Source organism: Argopecten irradians, unplaced genomic scaffold (assembly GCF_041381155.1).
Source record: "Argopecten irradians isolate NY unplaced genomic scaffold, Ai_NY scaffold_0049, whole genome shotgun sequence".
NCBI lineage: Eukaryota > Metazoa > Mollusca > Bivalvia > Pectinida > Pectinidae > Argopecten > Argopecten irradians.
In genome coordinates, this window is record NW_027187516.1 from 87051 (window position 1) to 99645 (window position 12595).

The following is a 12595-nucleotide window of genomic DNA, read 5'->3' on the forward strand; positions in this document are numbered from 1 at the left end:
CCGTTATAAGAAGAAAAAAAATGAAAAAAAAAGTATAAATATTAAAGTTATATGTTTGTATAGTGAAAAACATCATTTGATGGAACAGCCATTAATTTGGCGGGAAAGAGTTGAGTTCTTGTAACTTGTTCTTGTTGCCACTGACAACGTACTACACAATAATTGATGAAACAGTATTGGTCAACGATTTGGAATTATAACAGTATCAATCAAAATACTTAACAATGTCGTGGAATTTGTCAATATTTCTTGTTATAAGTTTCATAAGAAATATAGAACAATACATTTATGTCATATTTTGCTTTGTGGCTTTGTAACAGAATTAGCCTCAATGAGTTGTCTCTGAAAGGAATTATTCCTTACAAAATGTACAATGTATATGGTCCTAAAGCAATAATTGTTCTACATTGTAAGTGTTTTGTGATTAAATCTTTTTAAATATCCTCTCTGTTGAAAATTAAAAATTATAGCAATTCCTTCTTCAATATTGCTTGAAATAGCTGTTCATAAAAAAAAGTTTGGGTATTTAACCATAATGTAATTGTTGTGACCATATACATATCACAAAATGAATAGCAATATTTTACAGTGCATAGTTGCATGATAGACAAAAAAAATGTCTAAAAAATACACAATTAAGAAAATTGTGACATCACAAAGGCAACCCATTATTGTTGCTCATAATAGCATTATATGATAGTTACTATACTTATAAATCTTAGAAGATGACTATACAATGTACATTTTTTGTAAGTTTCATTACTTCATAAAGACAGTTGACATGAGTAAATTTCTGTAAGTTGTTGCTTTTGAAAAGAAAGCGTTAAAATATTTAAAAACTGTTGACAAAATGGGGTTCAGCATGCTTGATTTTTTGGCCCAGCTATTACAGAATTAGTTATTGGTCATCATTTGTTGCTTTAAAATATAACTAGTGTAACAGCAATAAAATACAGGAATGAAATAGCCAACCGGTTTTAGTGACACACTGTAATACACTATAATTTCATAAAATGTAATCTTTAAGACTTACAGCAGAAATGAACTTGATATATCTGAAAATGTCATGCACAGACATTTTAAGTTGAATGTAATTTATTAAGTTATTTGCAAATATAGAAATCAATAACACCGATCTTTTAACATGTTATTCATCACCAAAGGTTGGAACATTGAAAGGAGTACATATTGCAGACTGTGTAGCCAAGTCATCTCTACAATTTTATATCACAATTTTACAGTGTTGTTAGTAATTTCAACTATCCATGTAAATATGGAAAAAGTATTAAAAAAAAACCAGAATTTTACAGAACATCAAATCTGTATTGCAATTAAGGTTGATTTGATAAGATGTAATTCAACTGTCTGTCCATTTGAAAGAGTTTCACAGCTTATGCTTTAGAATAGATTACTTAGGATGAAATTGCATGTCCAAATTTATGGCCCGTTATGGCTCATTATCTAATGTTTAATACAACGAATAGATATATATATACTTGAAGATTACGATTTAAGGTTTTTGTTACACAACTTCAAAGATTTTCGCCAAGACTCTGATTCAGTCGCTTTGCAGATGGAATTCGCCGTCTTCCACGAGATTGAAGAAATTTCCATGACGATCCTTGAAATGGCGTCTCTGAACATTACTTGTGATATGTACAAGTCAGCATTTCTGTAAGAAACGAAAGTAAGCCTGTAGCTTGCATAGAGACACCGATTGAATAAGTCGTCGTCAAATTAATTGATTATGAGCTCCTATGATATAAGATTTGTAGTAGCTATACAATTCACAACTTGGGAATTTGGAATATCAGCTATGAAACCTTGTCGATTAAAATATTTATCCCACCAACCAGGACCGATTAGAGATAGGGTATTCAAAAATGGAATCAGCTTGTCTGTATGTCTGTCCGTGTGTCCATGGAAATAGTTGGTCCAGATAAATTTGCCTAAACTACTGAATAAATTTCAATGAAATTATCTAGTAATGTTTGTGCACTTTTGGTTATTAGGTTGTTTTCTTTGTTGAGTTGGGTTGCTATGGTAATAATTTCAATTGAATTTTGTAGAAACATTGTGGGGCTATGTCACTGAATTTTATTGTAACCATGTCAATTAACTAAATCGGTTTACAGTTGTTTGTATGTTATTTTTGTTAAATTATTAACACAACAAACGTCCAATGTACAGTTTTCACATTAATTATCATAACACAGTTATTACAATTTGTTGTCAAATTGATGAAATTTTTTTAGAAAATTCATATCAAATTATTATACATATCAGTACTTGTGATACACATGTTCATTGCTAATAGAGAACTGAATAGCAATACCACCAGTATTTGTTTTTAATTATGTCAAAATAAATATTTTGTAAATGAAAGTGATAAAATCTACTGATATACATTGTAGGTATTCCATAGTTTTATGTGTAAGATTTAACCACAGCAAGAGGTTTGTAATGCAAATGTACATGGAATAAGACATACACAATGTACACAAACACATATTGGAATAAGTGTAAGTACAAACACAAACCCTGGTGAATCCTTTAAAAGATGTAGCAGACTGTCTCCTGCGCCGCGTATAGTTCCCCACATTGTGAAGTAGCTGCAATGTGGAAAAGGTTAGAGAACTGTTTTATATTTCTACTCATTATGAATTTAATGAATTATTTCACCAGATTGATTAAGATGCTTTGGAATGATGTAAAATGTCTAAATGTACTAGAGAGTGTAGAATTATGACACGGATAAACTTGAACAAACATAACAAAACTTAAAGTTATTGTGGCTATATAATTATACTTAAAGAATACTTACTCCTTCTCTATTTGTTTTAAAAATGTGTTCCTCAACCACATCTCCAGAGCCAGGTACAACTGTAACATCATATATATAATATTTGTAAAAATTATCCAAACTATAAGCTATTTTAATTTCTATATGGAAGTCGGAAAAATATCCAGATGCATATTATAAATATTACATGTGATAACAATATGATCATTGATTACGAAATGGTTACAATGTTAGATAATACAACTGTACCAAATGCTAAATATATTTAAAAGTGGCTGGTAAAAGTGTTAAGTCATATATTATAAATGATATGAAATATGTACTGTGATTGTATTAGGCAAATGAATGAATGCTTATACCTCAGGTTTAAATTTCTGGATGCCATATCCTCTTGCCTGTCTACATGGTCCTCTCATAAACTTATCGTGTGAAAAATACTGTGAAATAATATAATTGACATGAAACAAAATTGTTAATACAAGGACATAGTCATTCAGATCCCCCGCCAATGGAGATATCAAAGCTGAAGTAAGTGTGATTGTGGAGACTTATGTGTATGAAAAAAAAACCAGGAAAAAGGAAGTTGAACTAAAGAAAGATGGAGAGCATAATTCAAGTAGAGCGGGGCTGCAATTGTTGAATCAGGTATACAGCCTTGACATTTATATTAGACTATATACACAAAGATGGGTGGAGTTTTGCAAAGTAACATTTACCATTTACCATGATATTTTCAGCAATGTTTCCATGGTAACGGAAAAAGTGCAAAAAATGAAAACCTAAAAATAGCAAAAGGTACTACTAGACCATAAAAAGAATGTGTCTATGAAGTTTCGTGGAAATATCTCTGCTGGTTTTAGAGTTATGCTCTGGAAATGAACCTGCTACAAAAATATGATATTTTCAGCAATGTTTCTATGGTTACAGAAAAAAGCACAAAAAGTGAAAACCTAAAAATAGCAAAAGGCACTACTAGACCATAAGACCAATGTGTCTATGAAGTTTCGTGGAAATATCTCTTCTGGTTTTAGAGTTATTCTCCGGAAACGAACCTGGTACATAAATATGATATTTTCAGCAATGTTTCCATGGTTACGGAAAAAATACAAAAAATGAAAACCTTAAAATAGCAAAAGACACTACTAGACCATAAGACCAATGTGTGTATGAAGTTTCGTAGAAATATCTCTACTGGTTTTAGAGTTATGCTCCGGAAACCATTCGTACGGACGGACAGATGGACGGACGGACGGAACACATTTGTATATCCCCCGCCAACTTTGTTGGGCAGGGGATAATAAACATCAGGTATGAAGGTCGTGAAGGAAAGATACACATATACATTTAAGGATTAAAGTATATTGTACAGAAGGATAAAGTTAAGTAAGATAGGTGAGAGTGTCTTAAACTTTGCGATAACCTGAATACTATTTTGATAAGTTTACGTTTGAAATCACTTCAAAAACACGAATGTTATATGTCCTGAAGTTTTCAAACAAGTCTGACGTCGGTCAAGAAATATGCTTGCACAAACACAGGTAGACCTACTGTACTGTAAACATGGCATTGTAGAACATTGTATATTCATCATACGCATGGAGCATTGCCCAAAGAGACGTAACGGTTATCACATGTGCATGCATAAGTGTTCAAACACTTTTATTACATGTTCCTCGATCTGTACTAAAACAATTAAAGTGTCAGATGCGAACAATCATGTATTCATTTGTGCGATTCCAAATTGCATATGACATACTAAATATATTGAAAAATGGAGTTGAGTAGCCTTTGCTTGAAATAAACGGGAGTTATACTATCAATTCACCACCAGAAGTAACTATAATGAAAAACATTTAATTTTGGCGTTGCAATGGTAAAAGTGTGCCATGAAATAGTAATAATTACCTCTTCTCCGATCCTGACGGTATGCCAGATAATGAGTTGTATATAGAAAGAATCTGTAATAAAGTTGATAGCATACAGTTAATTGCCATGGTTAAAATTGCATGAATGTAAATTCAATAGTTTTACATTGGCGACAAATTGGCTTTGTTTACTCTTTGAAGTCCAAACTTTCAAATATATAAGTATTCAAGTATAACTTCATGATTGGCTGCCATACAAATTAAGTAATTGAAATGACATTTTGCATAAGAGAACAAAAAGACATTTTATCGTATATGTAGCATGCACAAAGTTGATAACCTAACTAAGTCTTTTCCAAAATATTATGCATCCATGTATATCAATTTGTGGTCAAGATATAATTTAGATAGCTTTTAATAAGATAGATTTTTTTGTTACTGTATAGGTGTATTTTTTAAATATCAACCCATTTCAAATAATTCAGCTGAACAAAGTCTTCCCATCTCTTTCGACCGGTAAGAGTAATGTTAATTGTTATCCCATTATATTGTACAATTTATATGAATTTATTTAATGTTAGTAGGAGTAGAAGGATATTCAATTTGACATATTCATACATTTTTCATTCAGGTATTTTCTGATAGCAGGTATTAAACCATGATACTCTAAAAAATCTGTATCAATCTGATGAATTAAATTTGCAGCAAGAATCTGACCGCAATTCCGGTCTAATTCACCCAGCAATTTCCATTTGACATGTCAATTTACTTTGAATATTGGTGACAATACTGTTTTTATAAGGCTTGATTCAGGAAAAAAACATAACTGTAGTAAACGATTTAATAAAGGATAGTGACATGCTTACTTTTTACAGTTTTGATGAAATCATACAAAAGTGTAATTGTTACTTACACCGTTTTCAACCTCTTCATTCGAGAAAGTGCCAGGCAGCTCTAGATCCTCTTCGTTATCATCATCATCATCATCATCATTTACATCATCATCCTGTTAATGGAGGAGTTGTTTTACTCGTAATTTCAGTAAGCCCTGGGTTGTAAATCATTTTTGTTACCGTTGTTAGAGTATCCCTTTCATTGAAATCAGCATATGAAAGAGTGTTATTATACATGACCTCAGTGAACTTCAGACAGGGCAAGCTTGTTGGACCAAAGATCGGGAAAAAACAACCCAACAAATAAAGTTTGAATTGAAATTGGCCGTTTATTACAAAACGACAGTTTAGAATTATATATTGAAATACAAACATTTCAATAACATAAAATTGTATCCAGCATTCTTAGGTCCTAGGTGGGGATAAACCGCCCACCTAAAAAATGAATTTGAACAAAACACTATCGGAGGAAGCAGGGGAGGGAGGCGGGTTCAAATAAAATCATGCAACAAACTGACCTTGACCAGTGTCCATATTGGTTACTGCAGAGGCTGGAATGACTCTGCGTACAGTGTAATTAGGTTATATAGGCAAATTAGTGCGCGTGACCTATCACCTCCTTCACCCTGCGCCCTCCTTTTGTTTACAAACAGTACAATATAAAGTACATAGCCTAGGGACTATACTAACAAATGTAATCCCTTCAGCATGTATAAAATATATTAAAATTACATTTTAATTGTTAATTATACATGACCTCAGTGAACTTCAGACAGGGCAAGCTTGTTGGACCAAAGATCGGGAAAAAAAACAACCCAACAAATAAAGTTTGAATTGAAATTGGCCGTTTATTACAAAACGACAGTTTAGAATTATATATTGAAATACAAACATTTCAATAACATAAAATTGTATCCAGCATTCTTAGGTCCTGGGTGGGGATAAACCGCCACAATGGTATCTGACCATGTAAATACATGATCAGAAACCATACCCCACCCCGAAGCCCTGTCTGAAATATATTGATGATGTTCCTAAAAAATACATTGAAACCAGTTTTGAGGTAAAACAAAATAGCATGAACAAATATAATTAAGTAATAAAAGGTAATCTTCAACAATTGTATATACAAGTTCAAGTTACAATGCAGATGGTTATTGAAGGATGATATAACCGGAATGAAGATCGTTTAGAAAATCCTCGCATTGATAACTTCTCGGTCAATCACACAACAGATGGAAAGTTCGTGAGAAATATGAAAATGAATTAAAGTTGCAACACAAAGTTCCATACGTAGATACATGTTCATACAATACGAATTTTGGGATTGATTGCTTAAAATGAGTCGGGAGTAAATTTCAAAGTCATCACAATTCACGGTCCAACTAATTTGTAGGTCCATATTTCACGGTGTCACTATCACATATTCACCTGAATGGTCCATTGATTAATTTCAAGTGCAAGTACACTCAAATCACGCACTGGTCGGTAACATAAGTGTCCATCATTATCAACCTAGTTATCAATGAAGATCAAGAGTGACATATGACATCCAGGCACACCGTCTTATAACATACAACATATGTAAAATAAAACAAAACAAAATAATCCCAAAGTTACACTTTAAGTGCCACCAACCTCGACCCTATGCCCAGATTGAGTGGAACTAGCAAGGAATCCGTGAATATATATGTATATTCCATGGTATTAAAGAAGACGTAAAAAATGTCAAATACAACTACAATAACAGATAAATGAAAACATAAGATACTATTATATTTATCCTTGTATACATTTATAAGATTCAATAATCTCGACCCTATGCCCAGATTGATTGAACGGATAAATATATATAAGATCCAAAATTAAAATGGCAAAATAATTGTTTATAAAATGTACAATGATACTGGTAACAAATAAACAGTATGGTAACAAGATGCACACTAACTAGGATTTAAGTCACCTCGACCCAATGCCCAGGTGATTTGAAATGTGAGTGATATCTTGAAAAGCCTGGGTAGCTTAACAAAATGTCTCCTATACAAGGACACCAATCATATACATGGGCAATGAAAAATTGATCTGTTTTACAAGATATGGGGAAAATGGGTGAGGTTGTTAACTGATCACCAAACAAACCATTAACTCTATGGTGTGGTGACATCGAAAAGGGTAGGAAGCCGTATATAACGTTTTAGAAAAGCCATAGACTTCCACCGAGAAATAACTGCGGAAAGACAGGAACTAAAGTACTGGTAAGACACTGGGACATTACTAGGAAAGGTAAACAATGGACCCGGATAAGTGCCCCGCAACTGGACAAATTGAAACAATGCCGTGACTGGGCAAGTGGTACTACTCTGTTGCTTTGCATGAATAGCAAGTACAACAGGGCGTATATTGTAATTGCCTTTGAAAGACCTGAAAGTTAATTCTAACTTTGTCGGCCGTCCACTAGTTTGAATGATCTGAATATCCTGAAATTGCAGGACATGTGACTTAACAGTGTTCATAGCCATCTCTCCTACCCTCAAGAAAGCATGAAATGCTAATAAATACATAGCACGTAACATACAAACGTGATAGTGAGATACGGCAGTATGTGGTAAAGACTCAACTAATTTACTTAGGATGATGGGAGTAATAGGTAGTCTAGTATCAGGGCGATAAGATCCCCGCTGTATGGCAGAGAGCATCTTTTTCACTACAAAGGACTGTGTAGGGTCTGGATGACCCGCCAACCTATTGATGTAACCAATAGCAGCTGTGTATGTGGAGACAGTTGATGACGCCATACCTTGATGATTTAAGTGTGCAATAAAGTATATCAAGGTGCCCACTGTTGTAGGTAAACATGATTGAAGGTAAGAAGTTTTAAGTACAAATTGTTCCAGTGATTGAAAGGCACGTTTGTACAACGCTTGGGTCTGAGGAGCTATGGCCTGCATCAAGAGTGTCTGTACATGGCTTGTTAGATGGTTAACAGGTTGTCCGGGATAGAAGTCGGATCCCTGTCCATGTGTGGAGCCAATAGCCGAAATCTGTCTACCTGTAAACGAGACAGATGATCTGCCAAAACATTACGTTTACCTTGTATATGTTCAGCACAAAACATAAAATTTAATCGAAGAGATGTTAATACTAGTTTCCTAACTAACTTCATGACCGTAGGTTCTTTGCTTGTGTGCGTGTTAAGCACTGCCACTACAGCTGAATTATCACAGTGGAAGAGAATGCATTTATTATTAAGGGCATTGCCCCATAGCTGTACAGCCAATACTATTGGAAAAAGTTCTTTAATGGTAATATGGTATTTGTTGAAAACATGGGGCCATTCCCCAAAAAACCATTGTGTTCCCAACACAGCACCAAAACCTAAACCGCTTGCATCAGTGTAAAAATGCAAATGGGTGGAGGACTCCCATATATCAGGAAGAAATAAAGTCACCCCATTGTAGGACTGAATGAAATGTTGCCAGGCTTTAATGTCAGCCTTTGCCTCACTTGTCAAACGAATATGATGATAATGTTTGGTCAGACCTTTTGTCAGATCAATCAATCTGCGCAAGAAAGGACGGCCAGGGGCAACCACACTACATGCAAAATTTAGTAACCCAATCAGTGATTGCAATTCTCGTAATGTTACTTTTTTCTTCCGAATGAATGATGCTAAAAGATTGCCTATTTTATCTAGTTTCTCTCTAGGTAATCTAGCTTCCATTTTTACACTATCGAGCTCTATGCCGAGAAATGTTAAGGTAGTACAGGGTTGTACAGTTTTACTGTGCTTAATTGGGACCCCCCGTGATTTTACATAGATGTAAAAAATTATTCAAATCTGTTTGACATTTGTCAGAGTTGTTTGGGGCGACAAAAAGGAAATCATCTAAAATGTGTGCCACCCCCCACACCTTGTAGTTTGTGTTGTACAATCCATTGTAAAGATGTGCTGAATTCCTCAAACAAGCGACATGAGATAGAGCAACCCATAGGCAGGACTTTATCATAATAAAAATTTTGGCCAATTTTCATCCCTAAAAGACTATAATCGTGAGGGTGGATTGGTAAAATCCTGAAAGCATTTTCAATATCGGTTTTAGCCATAAGGGCACCTTTACCGAAATATTTGATAAGACCAATAGCATCAGACACAGTCTGATACTTCACATAAGTGTCTTCTGAAGCTATACCATCATTGATAGAGCTACCCTCTGGATAGGAAAGGTGATGGATTAGACGAAACTCATCAGGTTCCTTTTTTGGAACAAGTCCTAAGGGGGAAATTTGTAAATCTGAAAAAGGTGGATTTGCAAATGGACCTGCGATTCTACCAGCTGAAATTTCTTTAGTCATTTTCTCATTTAGAATGTTAGCATTGTCTAAAGCTGATTTCAAATTTTTCGAATCTCTGAATGCCCTTGTTCCCTTGTATTGTAATTTAAATCCAAATTTAAATCCATTTTCCAAAAATTCTATTTTAGAAGAATCATAACCATGTAAATATTTGCATAATACGGCATAGTTGACAGGAGTAGGCAAAGTAGGAGGATTAAATGCACCCTCATCATTGTGAATTTTTTGGTCTGTTTTGGGTTGGGTTTAGCTCCACCCCCTTGGGAGTCGGAGTTTTTCTTACATTGTTGATGGCTATGCTGCCCTCCACATTTTGAGCAGACATGGGTATTAGCAAATTTGCATTGGTTTCCTCTTGAGCAGGACCCTGATTTGAGAAAATCCCAACATTTCCCTTTGGGTACTTGTTGGGTTTGTTGCCCTGAAAGGACTGCTGGGTACTTGCCTTGGATCTCAAACCAATACTCAATGCTTGCATGTAGAGCTCATTATTCAGCTCATCCCAAGCCATAGCAGGATTAAGCTGCTGCCATTTACGAAAGTTACTGTCATAAAACATTGCGGCAGCAAATCCCGACCGTCTCGCAAGAGTTTGTATGTTGTCAGCATACTTCATGAGGCTGACGGTTTTGGTTGGATGGGCCAGAATGTAGACAGACACATAAATGTGAAATGCCTGCACCCACTGATCAACCGATTTAATTTGAAAAGATTTGTGTTGTGGGATCACGGCCAAATTATCCCCTTGGACCTGAATTTTAAATTGATCAGGGTTTGGGGAATGTGACAGCAAGCTGCCAAAGTCCACAAACTCATGAGCCATAATTTTTTGCTCTAATTTTATCATCTAAATGCACATCGAGTGGTCGGGATATGCTGTTGTAAGTATTGGTTATAGTATGAACATTACCTGTAAGGTTATTAACAACATTTGAAACGGGTGCCTGGATGTCAAAAGGCTGATTGAAAGTTTGAGGCATTACAACTGTCTGTGAGGTGGACGGCACTGGAGGCACAGACTGTGGTGATGAGATAAAAGTTGTTGAGGGACCCTGGGTAGTCACCGATGGCTGTAGGATTGGTTGTTTATTCAGCTGAGGTTGTTGATGCAGTTGTAGCTGTGGGGTGATTTGAGGCTGTTGGGTTGGTTGAGGAACCTGCAGTTGTTTGGGCGAGTTGAGGCTGATGGGGGAGCCCTACCGTAGACTGGGCCGGTGTTGACTGGGAACCCATTTTGGAAGGTGATGCCCTTCTGCATCATCTGCCCGAAGAATTTCCGCCGCCAGACCTTCTGTTGACGGGAATGCTGTAGAGGCCATAACCTCTGTTGCCGCCTGGGACTCAGGGATTTGGCGTTGAAGCAATGGTTTGGTCATTATTTTTCAGCAGGTGTCCGAGTTGCTCGCCTGTTTACCAAATTATTATTGATTGCAGCTCGCCTTCTTGATCTTCGTATAGGTCTCGTGTGCGTCTGTAAAATATAAATTTGTGGGACAAGCACAAGTAAAAACAGAATACATATAAACGAACAGCACAGATTTTACAGCCCTTAGTGGAAAGATTAACGGCAATCTAAGTGTTACCCTCAGTATCACGGCACTGCCAAGCAGACACCAATAACATGAAAAATAATGTCAGATTATAAAAACAAATGAAGATTATATATGGGAATATTTAGTTCTGTATAATTAACAATGCCGCATTAAGTAATGGGGAATTAAACCATGATTAAAACCCAGGCGCAAGAGACATATAATATAAAATTGGTGTTTAAACTGGTTTTTAAAACCCTTGGACACATCCAGAACTATACATGTTGTTAAACCCGGGTACACACACCTTCACAACAGAATATCAAATTGTTGTTAAACCGGGGACACACCCTGCACAACAGAATATCAAATTGTTGTTAAAATTTGGTTACACACCCTGCACAACAGAAAATATCAAATTTGTTTGATTAAATTGGGTACACACCCTGCACAACAGAAATATCAAATTGTTGTAAAAAACCGGGTAATAAACCCAGCAACAACAGAATAAAAAATTGTTGTTAAACAGGGTACACAGAACACCCTGCACAACAGAAATATCAAATTGTTTGTTAAACCGGGTAAAAAACCCTGCACAACAGAATATCAAATTGTTGTTAAACCGTGTACACGACCCCTGCACAACAGAAAAATCAAATTGTTGTTAAACCCGGGTAAAGAACACCTGCACAACAGAAATAGATCAAATTGTTGTTAAACCTGGGTAAAAAACCCTGCACAACAGAAATATCAAATTGTTGTTAAAAAGACCGTGTAAAAAACCCTGTGCACAAACAAAAAATTATCAATTTGCAGTTAAACGGGTTACACACCTGCACGAACAGAAATAACAGAATGTTGTTAAACCGAGGTATGAACCCATAGCACAACAGGAAATTAATAAAGTATTGTTAAATCGGGTATGAACCTCTGGCACAATACATACATACCTTGATAAAATGTTGCTTTATAAGCAAACAGCAACAATTGTATAAAATATTGAACAACAATGTTGTGCAATAACTTAGAAATATACAATTAAGACGAAGCAGCTACTACTTGAATTAGTTCATATAGATCTATAAGAAACAAATAACAAACAACAGATGGCCCCTCCCTCCGTGATCCGAAGTTGTCAAGGCCATGGGA

At 35.3% G+C, this 12595-nt stretch overlaps 1 protein-coding gene and 1 pseudogene across 1 annotated transcript; both read right to left on the reverse strand.

Annotated features, from left to right (window-relative positions):
- Nucleotides 1-542: 542 nt before the first annotated feature.
- On the reverse strand, nt 543-8356 carry LOC138311569 (uncharacterized). Its single transcript, XM_069252874.1, has 6 exons — nt 8141-8356; nt 5582-5674; nt 3163-3240; nt 2825-2883; nt 2541-2612; nt 543-1672 (listed from the first exon to the last, which is right to left on the reverse strand). The coding sequence occupies exons 1-6, from the start codon at nt 8354-8356 to the stop codon at nt 1504-1506; spliced, it is 687 nt and encodes a 228-aa protein (XP_069108975.1). The 3' UTR covers nt 543-1503.
- Nucleotides 7806-11290, reverse strand: LOC138311571 (uncharacterized; annotated as a pseudogene).
- Between the last annotated feature and the right edge of the window lie 1305 nt (nt 11291-12595).